A 17,478-nucleotide genomic window follows, 5' to 3' on the forward strand; every position below is an offset into this window, starting at 1 on the left:
GAACGAATCGCTCGTCGTGCGCTTTGGGACATTAGCAGCCTCACCATCGCCAGAGACACCCAAGGCACTGGGCGAATCTGGGTCTGTATGGGCTTGATGGACATCCACGCCCTGGCTTCGACGAGGCACTCCCAAAGGCGGCCACAATGCCAGTCTCCGTGGAGACACTGTTGGTGATGACGGGCGATGGACAGGTGTGTATTCAGGACCCGGAGAGGAGCGATGGCCCTGACTCGGAACAGAGTATCCCGTTTCTTGTGCGCCCTGGAGGCCAGGGCTTGGTCGTGCTGTGCAGCACAGCGGTCCTGATATCGACAGTGTCGCAGATGACGATTTCAAGTGATCGGTGTGTATTCAGATCAAGAGCATACCGTCCATCGACTTGACATGGGCCATATTATTCCAGTTTGATCAAGGAGCGTAGCCATCGCGGAACTGGCGGGTGGCCTGGAGATACTGGTGGAAATCAGGCTTGCCCACAGGGAACATTGTGGGTGAGAGCTGGATTTTGATGCCGAGATACCTCAACGCCCGATCGTGAGCCAGATACGCTTCTCGCGAGGATCTGAAGCTCTTGATCGCCACTGCTGCCCACTGATATAAGGCGCTCTGAGACAGAGCGTATCCCAGCTCTGCATTAGGTCCATTCGCGGGGATAGAAAGAGCGTTGACGCCCAAGCGCCTGTAGAACTCGACCTCTCGGCCAGTCAGTGGGTACAGGTGCAGACAGCGGCCCAGCTCGGTGGGAGGGGCCTTTAGAAACATCACATCACACAAAAAGTTCATCTTGGAGCTTTCGATGTACCCAGAGTTCAAGGGGTTGTACTTGGCGTTGAGGCTTTGGAAGATTTCGTTGTAGACATACCGTCCGAATGGCGTTATCTCGTTCGTTTGCTCGTTGAAGAGTTTGTCGGATTGTGCGCTAACAGGTTGCATGCCAGTTCCGAAGCTGGTCCCGGAAACGGTTGGGGCCGGATGAGGTGTTCTCTGGCCAGCATACGGGCCAGGGGCTGGTGAAGGACTAGGGCCAGTGCCAGGGCCATGACCATATTGAACAGGTTGGTTAGTGTAAGGGGATGCAAAACCAGTGGGGCCGCCGGTAGCTGGGAACGGAGGCGTCTGTCCTGTTGAAACGGCGCCAGGTTGGGTGCTTGGATAGCCGAAGGCTCCTGGACTGGATGCTGGGGGCATCGGGGGTGCAGCAAAGGCGGGAGCTGCCGTCGGTGCCAAAGCAGGGGCCAAAGCAGGGGCCGAAGCAGGGGCCGAGATGCCAGGTTCAGAGTACGTCGGGTGGATTGGCGCGGTGTTGTAGCGCTGGAATTGATGTCCAGGGGTAGGAGGCGGGTACGGTTGTCCTGGGGCTGTGCTTGCAGGGTAGCCAGGTGCAGAGACAGGGGCGGGGTAACCTGGCGCTGGAGCTGCTGCCGAGACGGGATACACAGGAGTCGCGCCAGAATAATAGCCAGAAGGAGCGGCATACATTGTCGGGTTCCGAGGAGGTTGGTTTGTGCGGAAGAGATTGGCAACATCGGTAACCAGATCGCTGACGAGGCCAGTGGCGGTTGAAAGAGGGGTAGACGACGTCGGTTGGTTGGGCGCTGGAAGCTGGACATACTGAACAGGTGCGCCATAGGGTTGAGGAGGAGCACCGTACGGTTGAGGAGGAGCACCGTAAGGTTGAGGCGCACCATAGGGCTGAGGAGGAGGTGCGCCATAGGGCTGGGGAGGTGCGCCATAGGGCTGAGGAGGAGGTGCGCCATAGGGCTGGGGAGGTGCACCGTAAGGTTGAGGCGCACCGAAGGGCTGAGGAGGAGGTGCGCCATAATATTGGGGCTGGTTGTCGTGGGAGTGGGTTGGATAGGGCTGGGTCGTGTGCGCTCGATGGGCATGCGATTGAGCAAGATCGACTTCATGTTGGCCTCCAGGAAGGCTCTGGGAGCTCGAGAGGGCCGGGAACGGCAGCGTGGGCGGCGCCGGCCTGTCGCTGGGGTTGAGTGGAGGAGGAGCCGAGACCGTGCCAGGATCAAGGGTCGTAGCCGAGGGAGGAACTGCGGGCGACGATTCAAGCGATGGATTTGACGGCCCGTGGGAGACTGATTTTGATGGGACCGGAGCTGGGGCGGCGGCGGCCGAGGACGGCGTAGTCGGCTGAGTCGAATCCAAGCCGGGCTGCTGGTTGGCAGCTGGAGGAGCGACCGCTGCAACCGGGGCTGAGGCCGCCGGTTCGCTGGGAATCCGTGCTGGATCGCTATTGGACTGCTGTTGAGCCAAAACGTAGCGCTGGGCGATCTCGTCCATGATGTCGTTGATTTGGCTGGGGATAACATGGATAGTGCGTTGGCTCGTAAGCTCGCGGAGGGTGTCAATGATATTAAACTGGCGACGCCGGCTTTGGGGATGCTCGTGAGGCGCTTCGAACTTGGATGTATCAATGGAATCGAGACTGAACATTTCGGTCTGCTTGGTGGCGATATCCTCTCTTCCGACGAGAAGGGGGATGAGCACGATGCGCTCGGAGGTTGCAAGCTCTAATGCCAGCTCCCACTGGGTGGAGAGAGATAGAGACAAGCCCGATAAGTGGATTGCGCCGAGATTGGGGAGCACAGGGGATGGTCATCCAGCAAGATGAGCGAAGAGATTGAGAGAATTATCGGGAGCAATCGAAGCAAGCGACAAAAAAAAAAAAGAACTAGAAAGCCTATCGAGAGCCGAACTGTACCTCAAGAAGCATATTATCGTATTCAGCCATGATATTCTTGATAGCCTCCTTGCTGATGATCAGAATGGCAACCTTGGCGGTGAGGAGACCGTCGAGGAAGAAGGGAGTGTCCGTCATGGAAATCATCTGGCACTCGCGGTTGAAGTACACGTGCAGGCCCTCGGCAGGTTCAGATATGGCGAAGCGCTGGATCTGTTGCTGGAAAGCGGTCGACTCCATGTGCCGCTTGATGCGCTCCGCGATGGCCATATCGGTGGCCAAGCGGTAGGACAGAAAAAAGGGGTGGTCGTGCTTGCCTCGCTTGCATTTCCATTGGGGATCGGCCTGGCCGAGCGAGAGCATGGCGCCTTCTGAGCACGAGCAGACGGCAGGAAAGGAGAGCGGAGGCCGTTGGCATTTCACGCTTATGCACCGAGTTCCAGACACAACATGTCTGGGGCAAAAGGGAAGGCCCGCCGACCCGAGGGCGAGCCGATGGGTAGAGGCCCGGAGTCAGGACAGCAATTGCAGCCAATACACCTGGCCGCTGCCTGCGACGAACCTGACATGGCTTCGTTCCGAGTGCAGCACCGAGCAGAGCGGCGATCGGCAGATGGGATGGGCAAAGAACAGCGTCCGGGTGCCGGCCCCAGTGCTGGCGGCGGTGTTGGCCGCGGCGGCGAGGCGAGGCAGGCCGGGCTGGTGCTCTCGCCGTGCTCTCGCCATGCTCTCGCCATGCTCTCGCCGAGAGGGGCTGCGCCACGGCGGTGTCACAGTATACAGCGTGTTTGCCGAACAGTGGGACAGATTGCCTCTTTCGGGCAAATGCCAGATCTCCACATCGCCCATCCGACACAGACCAGGCCAGCTTGCTTGCCCCGGGTCTCCATCCCATGATTTCTCATCGGCCAGGTCCGGCTCAGATGTGGCCGACAACACCATTGGTCTCAGTGCCTCGGGCTGCGCTTGGGCTTGCCCTGATGGCCGCGAGCGTGGCCGAAGCCGCCTTTCTTGGATTCCGGAGAATGGGAGCGGCCCTGGAAATCATCGTATTTGCGCGGCTTGGGGGTGTGGAAGGTATCTTCCGGGGTTGACTGATCATCTCGAATGGCGCGAACGCCGCGGATGTTGTGGAACTGAAGTCGATGCAGCAGGCTGTACTTGACTGCTGGAGGCTCCGGCAGTCCCAACAGGCCCGTGGCAAAATCGTTCGCTGCTGCCACGATGCTTTCAGAAGAACAGCGAAGCCGCGGCTGCTGTTGCTTGTCTGTAGTCGAGCATATAAGAAGAATTGCGGGATATGTTAGCCGCCGAGCCTGCCTCACACCTTCACAGTACATACATACTAGCTCATCGCTCCGCCCCAATACTCGATCCTACACGGCGAGGTCGCTGCGGTCACCAATGCTCCACGAGCCCTCGACAGAGGCCCCGACACTTACAGAAACCCAAGAAGGCTGTGTAGCACTGTGCGGCTTCAAAGCGAGACGAGCTCTCCAATGCGACTCGGAGAGCCTCCTTGTTCTTGGTATTCGCTGCGCTGATTGCTGGTTGGAATCGCATCTCCTGCTTGATCGGAAGTCTGTGGAGATCCAAGAGATACGATCGCTCCGGTGGAGACAGGATCATAATGGCCTGGCCTGATTTGCCGGCTCGGCCGGTTCGCCCGATCCGATGGATGTAGTTTTGTGGCGACGACGGGACACCCATTTGAACAACCAGTGTGACGCCAGGATAATCCACGCCGCGGGCAGAGACATCAGAGGTGAACAGGACGGCAGAATATGCGCGACGAAAGCGCTCGTTGACTCGGGTGCGCTGGCGTTGATCCAGGCCAGAGTGAATCTCCATCACATCCATGCCCGGGATGGCATTGAAGACACTTGAAAGGTACTTGACGACCTTTGTTGTCGAGAAAAAGACAATGATCTTGCCGGCGGGGTTCTCGGCACGGTGCTGGTTGATGATGTCCATGAGTAGCAGGGCTTGTTGTGAAAATGGCGCAATGATGTAGCTTTGGGAAATAACCTTGTGACTTGCTTGTTCGTTTGCGGGAACACAGTCCACCAACTTATACCGATAACGAAGGTAGACGTTGGCAACACCCTTGACGCCTTGAGAGATCGTGGCCGAGAACATGTACGTTTGGCGCTTGTGAGGCAGATGGGAAAAGATACTCTCCATATCTGTCCGGAAGCCCATCTCGAGGAGTACATCAGCTTCATCCAGAATCAGCTTTGGGAATGGCAGCGCGGCGAGACGAGCATCGTCAGTTGGCAAAGACAGGCGATCGCTAGCATCGGAGGTGATTCTCGCCCCTCATCGGAGGTGATTCTCGTCCCTTCCTCTCAAAGACAGAGGCAGCTCGGAAGGTATCTGCAGCAGATATCGAGTTCAGTTGCAAGAGAGCTACTCAACTCACCACCTGGATTCCTTGACATCGTTCACGGAAAGCAGAGTCGTTTTCGAGGTGGTCCAACAGTCTGCCGGGGGTGCCGACGACAATGTCCGCACCGCGTGCCAGCGCTTGCTTCTGGCGTGAAGCACTCTCGCCGCCGACCAGGCTGACGACGTTATACCGGTGATATTTGACGAGCTTAGCTGCCTCGCGAGCGATCTGAAAGGCAAGCTCGCGTGTTGGCGATATGATCACAATGGGCACTCTGTCTTTTGTACCACGCATGTCGGCTGTTTCGATGGCAGCAATCAAGAACGCCAGGGTTTTGCCTGTTCCCGTCTTGGCCCGCACAAGCAGATCGGAAGTCGTCGGGAGGAGACTGAGGACTTTTTTCTGGACATCGGACATGGACTCGAACTTGAAGTCCTGGTTGATGGCCCGGAGTGTTTTTTCAGAGATTGCCGGTATTGACGAGAACCGATTGTCGCTGCCTGAGGCATCATGTTCCGCTGCGTTTTGCGGATGCGGGAGTTTTGTGTGATGGCTAGCGAGGCGCTCGCCATCAGCGGCAGCGGTGGTTTCGACAGCATCCGTAGCATCGAGGAAGGGAAGCAGCGTGGGTGTTTCCACTGGCTTTTGTGCTCGCGGGCCGGAATCAGTGTGCTGCCGAGGAGGCGTGAAGCACCTCAGAACGGAGTGGCGGAACGGGCTTGTGCAAGCTCCGAGCGCAAGCGGATGTGGTTGGGATGCGGCTGGGGGAAGGCCCACTTGCGAACAGCGGATCCTGGAAACACTCTGGCGCCACAGAGAGCCCGACGAGCTATGCCACAGCTTGGACATTGTGCGTTGATCGGAAATCAGCGACGATGCTTGAAGCGACCAGCAGCGATCTGCACCGATGGAGGACTGATCAGGACCGATCAGGGCCGATCAGGGCCGGGTGGCCGAAACGCCTGCACAAAAAAAGGGACTGCGCGTCATGGTGGCTCGAGCCAGGGCTGCGGACGGCACACGTGGATGCTCCTGTGTCGCTGCTGCTGCTGCCACGGCGCCGACATCGGGAAAAAATTTTCAGAGACAGAGCACCGCCGTGATCGGCCCAGATCACCCCAGCGCTGCCAAACGTGCTGTTTGCCGATCCGCCCCACACAGCATCGTTCGTCCTGAAGCGATCCGCCGGCCGGCCGACTCATCCGACGCATCCGATTCACTTGATTGATCCGGTTCGCTTGATTGATCCGAGGCCGTTGCATCCCATGTCTTTTATATCCAAGACCATCAAATCGCTGGGCGCCACCTCACGGGCAGCCACACGGACCCTGTCACAGAGCAGCCAGAAGGTGGTTGTTGCGTGCTGGAGCGAGCGGCTGCATGGATGACGACTCGGGGGAGGAGGAATGGATAAGATATGCGCACGATTCGGCGGGGAGAGTAACAGTGCCTGATAAAATCGCATTTCGGACTCTCTTGCGGCCGAGGCGGGCGCTGCCGATCCAAGCCGGATGGCGGTCGCTGTGGATGGCTGCGATCGAAATTGACATTGCCGTGTCTGGTTCGCATCCGCGGCCGTTTTTAGCGCTTTGCGTTTGTCCGTGCCGGGACCTATGTCTATCTGCATCAAGATGTCCAGGGTTATGGCGAAGCCGGTAAGGACCCCATGTCATGAAAGAACGATGCCGTTCATCCGTCGTCAGGCACACTCGCTATCGACTCACCTGCAAATAGATATCGAGCCCTGCCGCATGGCTCAACCAGCTCAGCTAACTGCATGCTTGCCTTGATCCATGGGCGTCGGCTGCATCCCTTGCTTGCAAACGATGAATCATTGACCATCGCCATCGCCATCGCCATCACCATCGCCATCGCCATCGCCATCGCCATCACCTTTGTCGGGCGGTGGACATTTCAGGTCAAATCATTCAAGTTACCGGTACGCTCGCTGTCTCAATGCCGCTTGCAGCTCTGCATTCGAAGCAACATCTCATGTGAACCGTGGACTTTGGAAAGCCGACTCTCGCGAACAGCGGTGGAATTGGATCCCCAAGTTCTGACGTATATCGTACATTTGACATCTGCAGTAAAGGAAGCCCGAAACTGGCTCATTCCCTTCCGTATGGCCGACTATGTTCCGAAATTCGACGGAGCCTCGATCCTGCCGACCGGATGGACGCCTCCCATCGACGAAGACCAGTTTGCCAAGGATCCTGTAATGTATCCCACCCACCTTTCGATCGGCGCCTGGGCGGTCGCTTTGAAGCCGCTGTCTCGGCGATATATCCGACTGACCTGGATCACGTCATGGCCAATATTCTCCCCCCCCCTCCGGCCTGCTTCCTCCTCAGATTGTACCTGCTGTCGCTGTAAGCAGCCCTAATCCGGCGGAATTGCGTAAACAAGGCACCGGCTCTTCCGAAGAGGCGCCGTTGTCGCTGTTTGAGTTCAAAGACAAGCTGATCCAGCTCAAAGAGCTCCATTTCGAGCGAACTACGATCTCGGAAGCTTCGGACGACGGACGGATTTACGGCTCGGTCTCGAGCGAGGATGTCTCCCATGCACTGGAGGAGCACAGTATCATCATTCCCTCCGATGCCATTGTGATTCCGGGCGGGCGAATCAAGTCTCTGGGAAGCCACCAAGTCAATGTGCGGCTGGGCGAGTTTGCCGATTTGAACGTGGCCCTTAACATCCATGTGAAGCGGGGCAAGCCCAACCCCGCAACACCATAAGAATAAAGCCATCCATCAAAGGGCTCTCCGGACCGAAATGGAGCAGGTGTGGCTCAGTAACCGACCGTTGTCCTTCCAGTTCCGAATACACGCGCACATTGATCCCTCTCGCCGATCTGGTACGCGGCAATGCGCATGGAGTTTCGACCTGGAATATTCAAGGTGTCCACTGTTGTGGGCCAGTATTTTCGCCTCACACACATTCGAGGGGTGTCCGCATCGGTCAAGCTGACGGGCGCTCGCATTGAGAAATCTCTATTATGGACATCATACTCTTATGCGCCAGCACCTCGCTTCACTCAGAACAAGTAGCGTAAGCGCCGATTGCTGCTATCGGCAGAACGGGATCCCCCTGTACAAGTGGTGCCCGATCCCTCTGGCCAAAAAACAGCCATCATGGATACCGACTGTAGCCAGAAGGCGGGTAGCTGCTCAAAGCATCAGCCGAACCAAGGAGCAGGTTGTAATCTCCTTGTGATTCAGTAAACAGCTGGCGTGGGTCCAGAGGCTCCTCTGGCGCGAGGGGCTTGCGAACCGACGATGCCGTCATAGGGAAAGTGGGAGCAAGGACGCGATCGCCTCGATCAGAGCCCCCGGCGACGGTTGGCCGGATACTCAAAGTGGCGGGCTGCTGGACACCCATGTGTGCAGCATGGGAGCTTGGATACGAGTTCGGTGTTGGGAATGAGTCGTACGGCCGCGTTGGGTCAGACTCGGGGGCAACGGAATCCGATAAGGCGGTCAATGGTAGATACGACGGGCGAGCCTTATGGACTTCCTCGAGACGCTTGCCAAGCTGAACATTCGAGCTGCGTGCACGAGGTGGAGAACGAAAGAGAATATCGCCATGTGATCAGCGAGCGTTTTGAGCAGACGGCCTTCTTGATGATTGAGCGGACGTATACGGCACAAGATAGAGTTGGCTGGAACAGCCCCACCGATGCCACCGGATGGTGCCCCAAGAGTAACAACGAACCACATTGCCATAGAGCCCTTCCCAGAGAAGCCCACACTATCTACTGCCGTCCGAACATTGTCCCAAGGCTCTGTGTCTGACTTGGGCCGCTTTCTGATGGAGCCAAGCACTACAAACGAGGGAGCTTGATCCATGACGATGGCCACTTACTTGGTCAAAGCGACGATGACATTCAGAAGCTGCGTGGTGGATTTGGATTCGGCAAGATGGTTCAACTGATGGCGGCGCTCCAATTCGGTAGCGACGGACTGATTCAACATTCCAGCCTCTTCCGGAGACCACTCCTTTCCGCGGCTCGACAGATCGTTTGCAATAGCCTCGATTTTTGTGTTTTGGGAAGCTTTTTCCTTGAGGAGCTGATCAAGATCCCGGGACTTGACCCGCAGCTGCTCCGAGAGCGCAGTTTTCTCGGCGACTATACTCGTGTAATGCTGTTCAAGGTCCCGAATGCGTGTATAGCATTGATGAAGCTCACGGTCCTGCAGCGCGATTCGATTCTGGGATTCGGTTCGCGAAGCGGATATGACATGCAATTGATCCTGAAGCATGGTGTTTTCTGTGAACAGGTCGGAGAGTTGATTTCGGAGGTCGTCGAGCTCCTGAAGCGCAGCCAGGTTCTGCTGGTTGATGTACCGCTCGTCGTTCAGATCGCGCTGAAGCGCCTCATTGACGGAATGTGCCTGGTCGAGAGCGCCGCGGAGCTTGAATATCTCGATTTCCATAACCTTTTTCTGCTCAATCAATATACCATTTTCACGGGCAATTGTATCTGTTACAGATAAGGAAGTGAATGGCCGACAGTTGGATAAGAAGATGGACGCAGGGGGGGGGCTAGATGGCGGGAGAGCAAGCACAGACTAGACCAAAAGGTGTGCTGTCATCAGCCCGAACACAGCCCAACCAGCGGGCTTGGCAACCGAGTTCATTCGCACCTACCCATCAGCGCATCGGACGCATTCAGGGCCGAGATAGGATAGGCAGTCGCACCGCTGCGGGGAGAGGTGGGGTTTTTGATCGTCTGTAGCGAGGCGGCGCTCTCGGCGACATGGTCGATCGGGAGACGGCTTGGCGACAACGGGCTCATAAGCGAAACCGATTCGACAACACGAGGACGACTGGCCTTGGGTGAGAGAATAGAAGGCGGGTTTGGAGAGCCTGCCGATGACAGAGAGGGACGAGTCCGCGGCGACAAAATAGCTTGGGTGGTTGGCGATCTGCGTGACTCGAAGGGCTGAAAGGGCTGAAGGCCGTTGGTCTCGGTAAAGTACTCGGGATTGGTGTGTTCGGCGATATCGTCAAAGAACCGGGCGTCAGAGTGTGGGGTATGCTCTTGAAACAGATCCGGCGCTGCTCGAGGCGAGGTTGCTGGAGTCGAGCGAGGCTGGGCAGGGCCTCGCATGTCTGAGAGCGAATGCTGTGCGGTGCTGTATATGTCGCCGGCAACCTCGCTGACAGTAGAGAAAAGCCCGCTCAACAAGACCCCCGCAGTGTTGGGCCTGGCTTTCGGCAAAGCAACAGGCGAGGTATGCTCCTTGGGTGCTAGCGGGAGAGTGGGCGCTTTCCAGCAGACAACCAGATAAAACGTCAGAATTGATTTCGCGTGAGGCAACGATCGCCGACCGAGGGGCAGGGTGGGCAGGGCAACAGGAACGGCGACAGCTCCTGTGTCCGAGCCAAGGCCGATGGAGCAGGTCACCGAGAGACCGAATGATGGATGATGCGACGGCAGAGACACTCCAGCACGTTGCGAGTGCTTGGAAGCAAGATGCAGCAGCAGTGCTATCAAGGATCGCATCGGCAGTGCATGGACTGACCCGCAGACACAGCCTCCGGAGCAGGAAAAGAAGTGGGAGAGACTCGAGTGTCTTCCGGCGCAGCCTTTGCAGATATCATTCCGCAGGACGGGAGGGCACGCCGGCGGTACGGGTATAGTCAGCATCGTTCTTCTTCTGGAATTGTATCGCCGCAAAAGTCCTCAGATACCACCTACATCTGCAACATCGGACTTGGCGGATGTCTTGGATTTTTGGAACTTGTTCAACTGCGGAACAACGTGCGCGGCGCTATTAGCCAAGCAACGGATCGCACACCTGCGCAGGCTTATCAGGCTCTGATGGCAGATGCTCGAGACGGAGAGATGCTGGGCATGGAGGGACGAGCAGCAGACAGAAGGACGAGCCGCAGACAGAAGGACGGATGGCAGACAGAGAAACGGACAGCGGGCGCCATGACCGAACCTTTTTCTTGGCAAGCCGAATCTTCTCCTCTCTATCCATGATCGGCAGGGTGTGGGCAGCGGTGCAGGTTGGCGAGAACCCGAGGGGAGATCGTTCGCAGACCAGCGGCCACCACGTCCACGCAAATCGACGGGTCCAAGAGGGACGCGCTCTCTGTCCGTGCTCTCGCGAGGCGGCTGGTGCTCGAGCTTGCAAACCGCTGCGATGCCTCGACGTATCCGCCGTGCCCGAAGCAGGCGCTCGAAGCAAGCGCCGTCAGCCCATCTCGGTCCTGAGCCGCAACTGCCCATGCAGGCCTGCCATGGCCGCCCAGATCCTCTCTCGCAGTCCAAAGGGGCTCCCCGAGCACCGTCTCTCCCCGGCGTCGTCCGCTCAACACAATCGCACCCATCACGTGGATAGTGACGTTGTGCAATCGGGCAAGTCGTGGGAAAGACCGGTGCAGCCAGAGAGACAGACAGGCGGCAGAACGGAATCAAACGTACAGAAGAGTGCACGGCCAGGGTGTTGGAGAAAGCTGGCCGAGCCTGCAGCAAAATCGGGTGAAACAGCTGATGCGGGGCTGATCGGCAAGTCGCAAATGCATTTCTCCCCGAATTCTCACAGACACTCCGCCTGGACTTGAGAGGCACTTTGCTCTTGGCAACGCACCAAGTCTAAATTTGACCAACAGAAGCCAGCAGAATAGGTGAGTGTCTTGCAAGGCGGTGGGGCCGTGCTCGCTGGTGGTCGTGGCACACTTCGGACCAAGCAGTTATCCAGCACTTCTGTAAGAACATCGCGAATGCAGTCCCACCCGAAACCCGCCCGCCGTCGTCAACTTACCCTCTATCAGATATGGACTCCACAGTGGTATGCACACTTGATGGGCTGCTATATCAACCCTCGACACTCATCAAGGTCAAGGCCCGGTTTGGGGCAGCGGCCGCAATTATCGATACCGCAACGATGCGGCCTCTGGCCACCACCAAAGATGGACTGGTGTGCCTCGAGGGCGGGGGAACCTATACCGTCGTGGACTCACTCCGGATGATGGAGGCCCAGGTACGGCACGGCTCCACCGATATTATACTCATGCTGCTGCCTTAGTTAGAATGGAGCAGCGCTCTGCGCGAGACAAGGTCCTGTGCAGATCGCGGCTTGACTCCGAGTGCCTAACTCTCGGACTTTGCCGTTTTATCGGAGCAGATCGGCAAGACCGCATCCCTTGACGAGCTTGTATTGAAAGCATCGCCTATTGGTTGGTTTGCCCGAGCAACTTGTCAGCCTAAGCATCTTGGGGAACATGGACCCCCTCGGGCTGCCAAAGACTATTGTCCATCAAATTCGCTCCTCGATGCATTCCTCACATGAGCATTATTGAGTCTATACGAGCGGCGCATCGCTATTTGGCCTGGACACTGAGCACTAGATTCAGAAGTCTCCAAGGATCTGCAGAGTGCCACTCTAACGGCAGTTTGGGATCAACGGGCGTCTGAGTTCCTGCACTTTGTCTCATATTCCCCAGGCTTCAATCCCAAGGGACGGCGAGCTTCGGACTGGTCGCTGACGATATCGACCGAGAAAGCAAAGCTGGGCTCTGGCACACGAAGAACCTCAGACGGGAGCTTTGCTCTCGGCTCCAACCGTGTCGAAGTGGTCTCGGAATCCAATTTGGTGGGTATCCTGTGCGTGCATGGTCGTCATGCGGGACTGGGCGAACTCAAGCCATCGTGGCAGCCTCGCCATGGCGACTCCTGGCGATTCCTGACCGACTCCTGTATCCTGCTCGGCACGCAGAACAAAAAAGAGCCCCATGCTCGCGCAAAGTCGTATGATCAGATCCGAAAGCCAAGCGAAAGCTCGTCGTTCTCGAACTTGCTGGCCCAGATTCGCACACGGAAGCGTGGGGGCAGCACCCCGGTCGATAAGGCTATCCCTGAACTCGCGCCAATCGACACCTCCGTGGTTGTCAAGAACGACGATGCTCTATCCGAGGCCGATGAGGTCTCGCTGGTGGATTTTCTGGGTGGCCCAAGCACCTCGCAGCCATCTTCGGCCCGCCAAGCTTCGCTGCCGACATCACCCATAGCCCTGGGGGCATCGCTCAGTGCAAGCACAACAACAGACTACCTCAAGAACATCCCCGAATCTCCGCGCTCATTATCGCCGTCAGTTTCTTCCAACACATTACCTCGGATGGCAACCCATAACAAGCGAACGTCGTTTCAGACCCAGGCACCTGGGTTCAAAGCGGAAAATGGACTCTTTATTGCCATTTCCAAAGCCCAGTTCAGCAAGCACATGCTTCCACAAATGAGCGACATTGCGTGCACACTCACTTATGTGCACGACGATCAAACCCTACAACCAGTCTGGGTGGCACTGACGGACTACATGATCTACGCTTACCGAGGTTTGATTTGCTCCCCCCCCCTGCCTACGATACACAGTGGCCTGTAGTCTAAGGCATAGCTGTGCATGGCGCTACAGCTGCTGTTCTATGCTAGTAACTAACGTCTGCCACAATCTATGCTTTGTACATGACAGATCGGGTATGTGCGGCTTTTGTAAACCTGAAATATGCCTGAGATATGCACGAAGATACTAAATCTGCCCGATACTGCCGCTAGGATGCTGTCGTCAAACTCTTTGACATTTCATCCGAGGGTGCCATGGCATTCGCAGACATAGCGACCAGTCCCTGTAGCTTTACAGTCGTCAGTAAGCGAAGCAAAGCATATCAGTTTTTTACAGACAGTTCGACTGAGGCGGTGAGTCACTGTTGAGTCTCCAGCCAGCGCGCAAACTCGCCGAGTGCATTCGGCTGCTGATTACACGGCTTTGTCGCCACTAACCCAACAAGCACCTCTTTGATACTGACCACAGCTGGCCTGGGTTGGAGCAATCAACACAGCGAGCTCCAACATTGCCGTCGTGTTCGAGGAGCTGAAGGAGTTTGAGCCCGATAAAGGTAGGGAAGCGATACTGCTAAAGGCTATTTGTAACTCCATTACCATCACTCAAAGGTTGCGGCGGGGCGAAATCGGTCCTCCTGCAATTGCAGCTTTGTTGTATGATAGTCAGCCAAGGATGATCTGCGCGATGGCGTTCGAAGGCGATGTTATCTTTCGGACACCAAGCATTCAGTTCTGCCGTTCTTTGCTTGTCTGACTAACTTTTGCATGCAAAGCGACAATCTCGGATGCATATTCCATTGAGCATCACAAGCTGATCGCCGGGATGCGAAACGTCAATGTAGTCAAGAAATCCGCTGCAGCTTCAATCGAGTCAAGATCTCTTCAGGAGAGCCAATTAGCGGCACAAGAGGATCAGCCGCCGGCTTGGGAAGCTTCCACAATGGCTCCGCTACTCAAACAACCCAGTTTTGACTCAGCTGGTGTCTCAATCATTCGATACGATGCTGGTAACTTTCACTGTTTGTTCAGCGAGTTGGATTGATTTGGTTCAGTGCTTTTCCCAAAGTGGGCCCAAGCGGCCCTGGCTGATGCTCCGATATGGCTTGTGATCAATCGGCCGATCGGCCGATCGACGCTGGTGTTCGCTCAGAAATTGAACAAAGCGGAAAGTTTTCGATTGCAAGTGCAACCCTCGACAAACTTATCGAAAAACTTGCCGATGACCAACCCCCAGGTAGGAATCCACCATGCGTCAAGGTCATGGCCCTGCGATTGGTATCGCCGGACGTTATCCTCCTCAGAAGCAGGCACTGAGCCTGAGCCATACTATTATACAAAGCCCAGGGCACACTCGTTGCCACATTTTCCATGTGGGGCGAGTGCACTGACTCTGGATCGTATCATCTGTGATACACGCAGACTTGGACTACATAGACGCTTTTCTCTTGACCTACCGACACATCACCACTCCAACGACTCTACTGGCAAAACTCACCGAAAGATATCCTTTATAGCATAATGCTGTTGAAATTCGAGTTGGGTGTGGGTGGTAAAGCTCTGAGCGAGGAGTTGCTCGCCGTAATCGCTCGGCATGGTCGCTCAGCATCCTTGACTCGGCTTGGTGCAATCTTACGCTAAATATCCAGGCACCAGCGAATGCTACTCCGAAGGAAATCGAAGCAATCAACAATTGGAAGCCAGTAATCCGGCTGAGGTCAGTGAGCTTGGGGCGGTGCTCTTAACGCCGTCGGCAACACGAGGAGCGTCGAACACGCCTTGCTGAGGGCTGTTGATACTAACAGAATGCCGAAAAGGTGGGAACGTGCGAGGCACTAAGGCTGGCGTTTGCTCCGATTTCATCGAATCTGGTGAATCCAGGTGCACCTCGGTCGTAATCCGGTGGCTGGATGGCTATTGGCAAACCGACTTTCGGAAGCCCGAAACGGTCGATGCGCTGTACACATACCTCCGTCGCTTGGCAAGGCCAATGGAGAACATCATAATCGGTCACAACGTCAATCCCTCGATGATTCAAATATGCGAGATTGTGAAGCGCAAGCTTTTTGTGCTTATGGTAAGCTCGCGCCTGACGACTCCATGGCTACTCGAAGCTGTAAGGAGTTTGTCCGACTTGAGAGGCTGTGGCCAGCAGGGTCAATCAAGCGACAGATAACGCCATTGCAATCTCGGCTATCCTCACGACCCCTTTATTTCAACCTCCGCCAGGACGACCGCAATGTCCCCAAGCCAATTGACATTGGCGAGAAAGAGAAGCGCATCGAGGGTATCCTCCAAATCGACCCCAAGGAACTGGCCAACTGCTTCACCCTTGTGGAGCACGATCGCCTCAAATCCATAGGCGAGCTTGAGCCGCTGGCTCAGCTATGGAATCTGAATGGACCTGACTCGCCGTTTCACTGCCCGAACGACCAACTCCAAAATATGATCAACTCATTTAATACGGTGAGGCTGCTGGCATCGGTCGTAGGCAGTTTTTCTGGGTGCCCGGGGTATCTGTTGTGTTTGGCAATAGTAATAACTCGGCCCCACGTCGTGAGTTGCTAATCGAATTGTTGTGGCCGCTCGTTCGTAGGTGAGCTTCTGGGCCGCTACAGAGATATGCACACAGCCCGACCCTCAACAGCGTGCGAAAATCGCGGAAAGGCTTATTGCTGTCGCAAAGGTACGGAACGACTGCAGTGGTCCATTCCGCCGGCCGTGTGCTCCTGGATGAGGCTAACCGACGCTCTTGGTGGCAACCAAACACATGGCATGAGCAGGAGTGTCGGCGTTTGAACAACTTCAGCACGTCCTTTGCGATTATATCTGGACTCAATAACTCATCGGTTTCGAGACTCAAGGCAACATGGGAGGTATGGCTAGCAGATCATGTGGATGGCCAATTCCTGACTGGCAGCTTTGATGGCCACTAGTCACGATGGCGAGCCCGTCGCTGCTGCCTGATTGATGCGATGTGATTCGCCGCGACCACTGACTTGGACCTGCCGCTCGATACCACGCATCTATTATTCTCAGCTCGTCGAGCCGAAGCGAGCCAGGCAGCTGAAAGAACTCGAGGAGTTCTTCAACCCCCAATGCAACTTTCGCACCTACCGCGCCGAGCTCGACTTGCTGGACTCGCGCAACTACCCGCTTATCCCCATCTTGGGCCTGTTCATGAAGGACTTGCTCTTCATCAACGACGGAAACCCGAAATACACGAACGAGTCGATGATCAACTTTGCCAAGCTCCGGACGGTCTACTGCACCATCTCTCGGTTTTCCAGCTGGAAGTGTCGGCCGTTCTTTGGTATCCCTGATGCGACGGGACTGCAAGCCTATGTTCGAGGCCTGAAAGCACTGAACGAAGCCGCGCTGTATAAATACAGCTGCTTGTGTGAGCACCGCGAGGGAGAGAAAGAGCGATTGCTCGACAAGTGGCTGGCCCAGGATCAATAGAGGCCTCGTCAGCACCGATACAGCTGACAACGTCCACAGAGTGAGACAGGATCCTGGGTCCAGTAATGGCTGGCCAGCACAATTCGACTGCTAAATACACAGACATGCAGTTTCATGAGCAATCCGATTTGTATCTCGCATTAGTAGTGTATATTAGAGCGCTAATGGAGCGAATGACTTGGTCGAAATACAGGTGGGGAGATGCCTTCTTTTACACTTTGCACATAGCAAACGGGACCCACTCCCTATCCCGTTTGTCAGCGTAGTCTGTGATGGAATACGTCAAGCAGAGCCATAAGAAATAGAACAGAACACTTTGGCAGTCTCCGAGTGAAGACCGCCTCCGAGTGAAGACCGCCTCCGAGTGAAGACCGCCGGTCGCTCTCCGGTCTCCACAATCGACCTGCACACTGGCCTCGGAGTGCCAGCAGTGAATGATGGTATTGCGCCGCATCACAGAATGGTCATGGCCAGCGTGTGATGGCATTGGATAACAAAATATTCGATCAATGGTCAAAATCAAGGGTTCCGTTCTTTATTGGATAGGTTGTATCTCTGCGAAGGCTGTCTGTGCGATGGAAACGC

At 56.1% G+C, this 17,478-nt stretch overlaps 6 protein-coding genes across 6 annotated transcripts; 3 read left to right on the forward strand and 3 right to left on the reverse strand.

Moving 5' to 3' along the window:
• Positions 1–177: 177 nt before the first annotated feature.
• Positions 178–3,331, reverse strand: BJ171DRAFT_510880 (uncharacterized protein). The gene is made up of 3 exons (XM_053111508.1): positions 3,261–3,331; positions 2,720–3,069; positions 178–2,544 (listed from the first exon to the last, which is right to left on the reverse strand). The coding sequence occupies exons 1-3, from the start codon at positions 3,265–3,267 to the stop codon at positions 412–414; spliced, it is 2,490 nt and encodes an 829-aa protein (XP_052965177.1). The 5' UTR covers positions 3,268–3,331; the 3' UTR covers positions 178–411.
• Positions 3,332–3,468: 137 nt separating this feature from the next.
• BJ171DRAFT_510882 (P-loop containing nucleoside triphosphate hydrolase protein) lies at positions 3,469–6,025 on the reverse strand. The gene is made up of 3 exons (XM_053111509.1): positions 5,121–6,025; positions 4,141–4,933; positions 3,469–3,965 (listed from the first exon to the last, which is right to left on the reverse strand). Exons 1-3 carry the CDS (start codon positions 5,934–5,936, stop codon positions 3,646–3,648), a joined length of 1,929 nt encoding a protein of 642 aa, XP_052965178.1. The 5' UTR covers positions 5,937–6,025; the 3' UTR covers positions 3,469–3,645.
• A 168-nt stretch (positions 6,026–6,193) lies between these two features.
• Positions 6,194–7,929, forward strand: BJ171DRAFT_510883 (uncharacterized protein). The gene is made up of 5 exons (XM_053111510.1): positions 6,194–6,436; positions 6,673–6,742; positions 7,006–7,026; positions 7,175–7,302; positions 7,439–7,929. Exons 1-5 carry the CDS (start codon positions 6,353–6,355, stop codon positions 7,820–7,822), a joined length of 687 nt encoding a protein of 228 aa, XP_052965179.1. The 5' UTR covers positions 6,194–6,352; the 3' UTR covers positions 7,823–7,929.
• A 132-nt stretch (positions 7,930–8,061) lies between these two features.
• Positions 8,062–11,135, reverse strand: BJ171DRAFT_510885 (uncharacterized protein). The gene is made up of 6 exons (XM_053111511.1): positions 11,036–11,135; positions 10,789–10,839; positions 10,613–10,676; positions 9,735–10,355; positions 8,949–9,567; positions 8,062–8,631 (listed from the first exon to the last, which is right to left on the reverse strand). Exons 1-6 carry the CDS (start codon positions 11,072–11,074, stop codon positions 8,217–8,219), a joined length of 1,809 nt encoding a protein of 602 aa, XP_052965180.1. The 5' UTR covers positions 11,075–11,135; the 3' UTR covers positions 8,062–8,216.
• A 737-nt stretch (positions 11,136–11,872) lies between these two features.
• Positions 11,873–14,948, forward strand: BJ171DRAFT_624797 (uncharacterized protein; the record flags this gene model as incomplete). Its single annotated transcript, XM_053115487.1, has 10 exons — positions 11,873–12,079; positions 12,224–12,275; positions 12,543–12,691; positions 12,815–13,430; positions 13,565–13,584; positions 13,648–13,788; positions 13,904–13,988; positions 14,208–14,441; positions 14,585–14,668; positions 14,854–14,948. The coding sequence occupies 10 exons, from the start codon at positions 11,873–11,875 to the stop codon at positions 14,946–14,948; spliced, it is 1,683 nt and encodes a 560-aa protein (XP_052965181.1).
• Positions 14,949–15,421: 473 nt separating this feature from the next.
• On the forward strand, positions 15,422–16,981 carry BJ171DRAFT_624798 (ras guanine nucleotide exchange factor domain-containing protein; the record flags this gene model as incomplete). Its single annotated transcript, XM_053115488.1, has 5 exons — positions 15,422–15,508; positions 15,661–15,897; positions 16,028–16,117; positions 16,215–16,307; positions 16,471–16,981. 5 exons carry the CDS (start codon positions 15,422–15,424, stop codon positions 16,891–16,893), a joined length of 930 nt encoding a protein of 309 aa, XP_052965182.1. The 3' UTR covers positions 16,894–16,981.
• Positions 16,982–17,478: the final 497 nt, after the last annotated feature.

Source organism: Polychytrium aggregatum (assembly GCF_025602895.1).
Source record: "Polychytrium aggregatum strain JEL109 chromosome Unknown BJ171scaffold_26, whole genome shotgun sequence".
Classification (NCBI taxonomy): Eukaryota; Fungi; Chytridiomycota; class Chytridiomycetes; order Polychytriales; genus Polychytrium; species Polychytrium aggregatum.

Excerpts from the sequence above, each read along its gene's own strand:
- BJ171DRAFT_510880 (XM_053111508.1), bottom strand. Across the intron at positions 2,545-2,719 it reads ACGATAATATGCTTCTTGAG|TGGGAGCTGGCATTAGAGCT; the intron begins GTACAGTTCGGC and ends CTCTCCACCCAG.
- BJ171DRAFT_510882 (XM_053111509.1), bottom strand. The coding sequence starts at position 5,936 with ATGTCCAAGCTGTGGCATAGCTCGTCGGGCTCTCTGTGGCGCCAGAGT. Across the intron at positions 4,934-5,120 it reads GATGTCAAGGAATCCAGGTG|CTGATTCTGGATGAAGCTGA; the intron begins GTGAGTTGAGTA and ends CCATTCCCAAAG. Across the intron at positions 3,966-4,140 it reads CACAGCCTTCTTGGGTTTCT|ACAAGCAACAGCAGCCGCGG; the intron begins GTAAGTGTCGGG and ends GCTCGACTACAG.
- BJ171DRAFT_510883 (XM_053111510.1), top strand. The coding sequence starts at position 6,353 with ATGTCTTTTATATCCAAGACCATCAAATCGCTGGGCGCCACCTCACGG. Across the intron at positions 6,437-6,672 it reads TGTCACAGAGCAGCCAGAAG|CGCTTTGCGTTTGTCCGTGC; the intron begins GTGGTTGTTGCG and ends GGCCGTTTTTAG. Across the intron at positions 6,743-7,005 it reads CCAGGGTTATGGCGAAGCCG|GTCAAATCATTCAAGTTACC; the intron begins GTAAGGACCCCA and ends TGGACATTTCAG.
- BJ171DRAFT_510885 (XM_053111511.1), bottom strand. The coding sequence starts at position 11,074 with ATGGATAGAGAGGAGAAGATTCGGCTTGCCAAGAAAAAG. Across the intron at positions 10,677-10,788 it reads CCAAGTCCGATGTTGCAGAT|GCTGCGCCGGAAGACACTCG; the intron begins GTAGGTGGTATC and ends ATATCTGCAAAG. Across the intron at positions 9,568-9,734 it reads TGCGTCCGATGCGCTGATGG|ATACAATTGCCCGTGAAAAT; the intron begins GTAGGTGCGAAT and ends TATCTGTAACAG.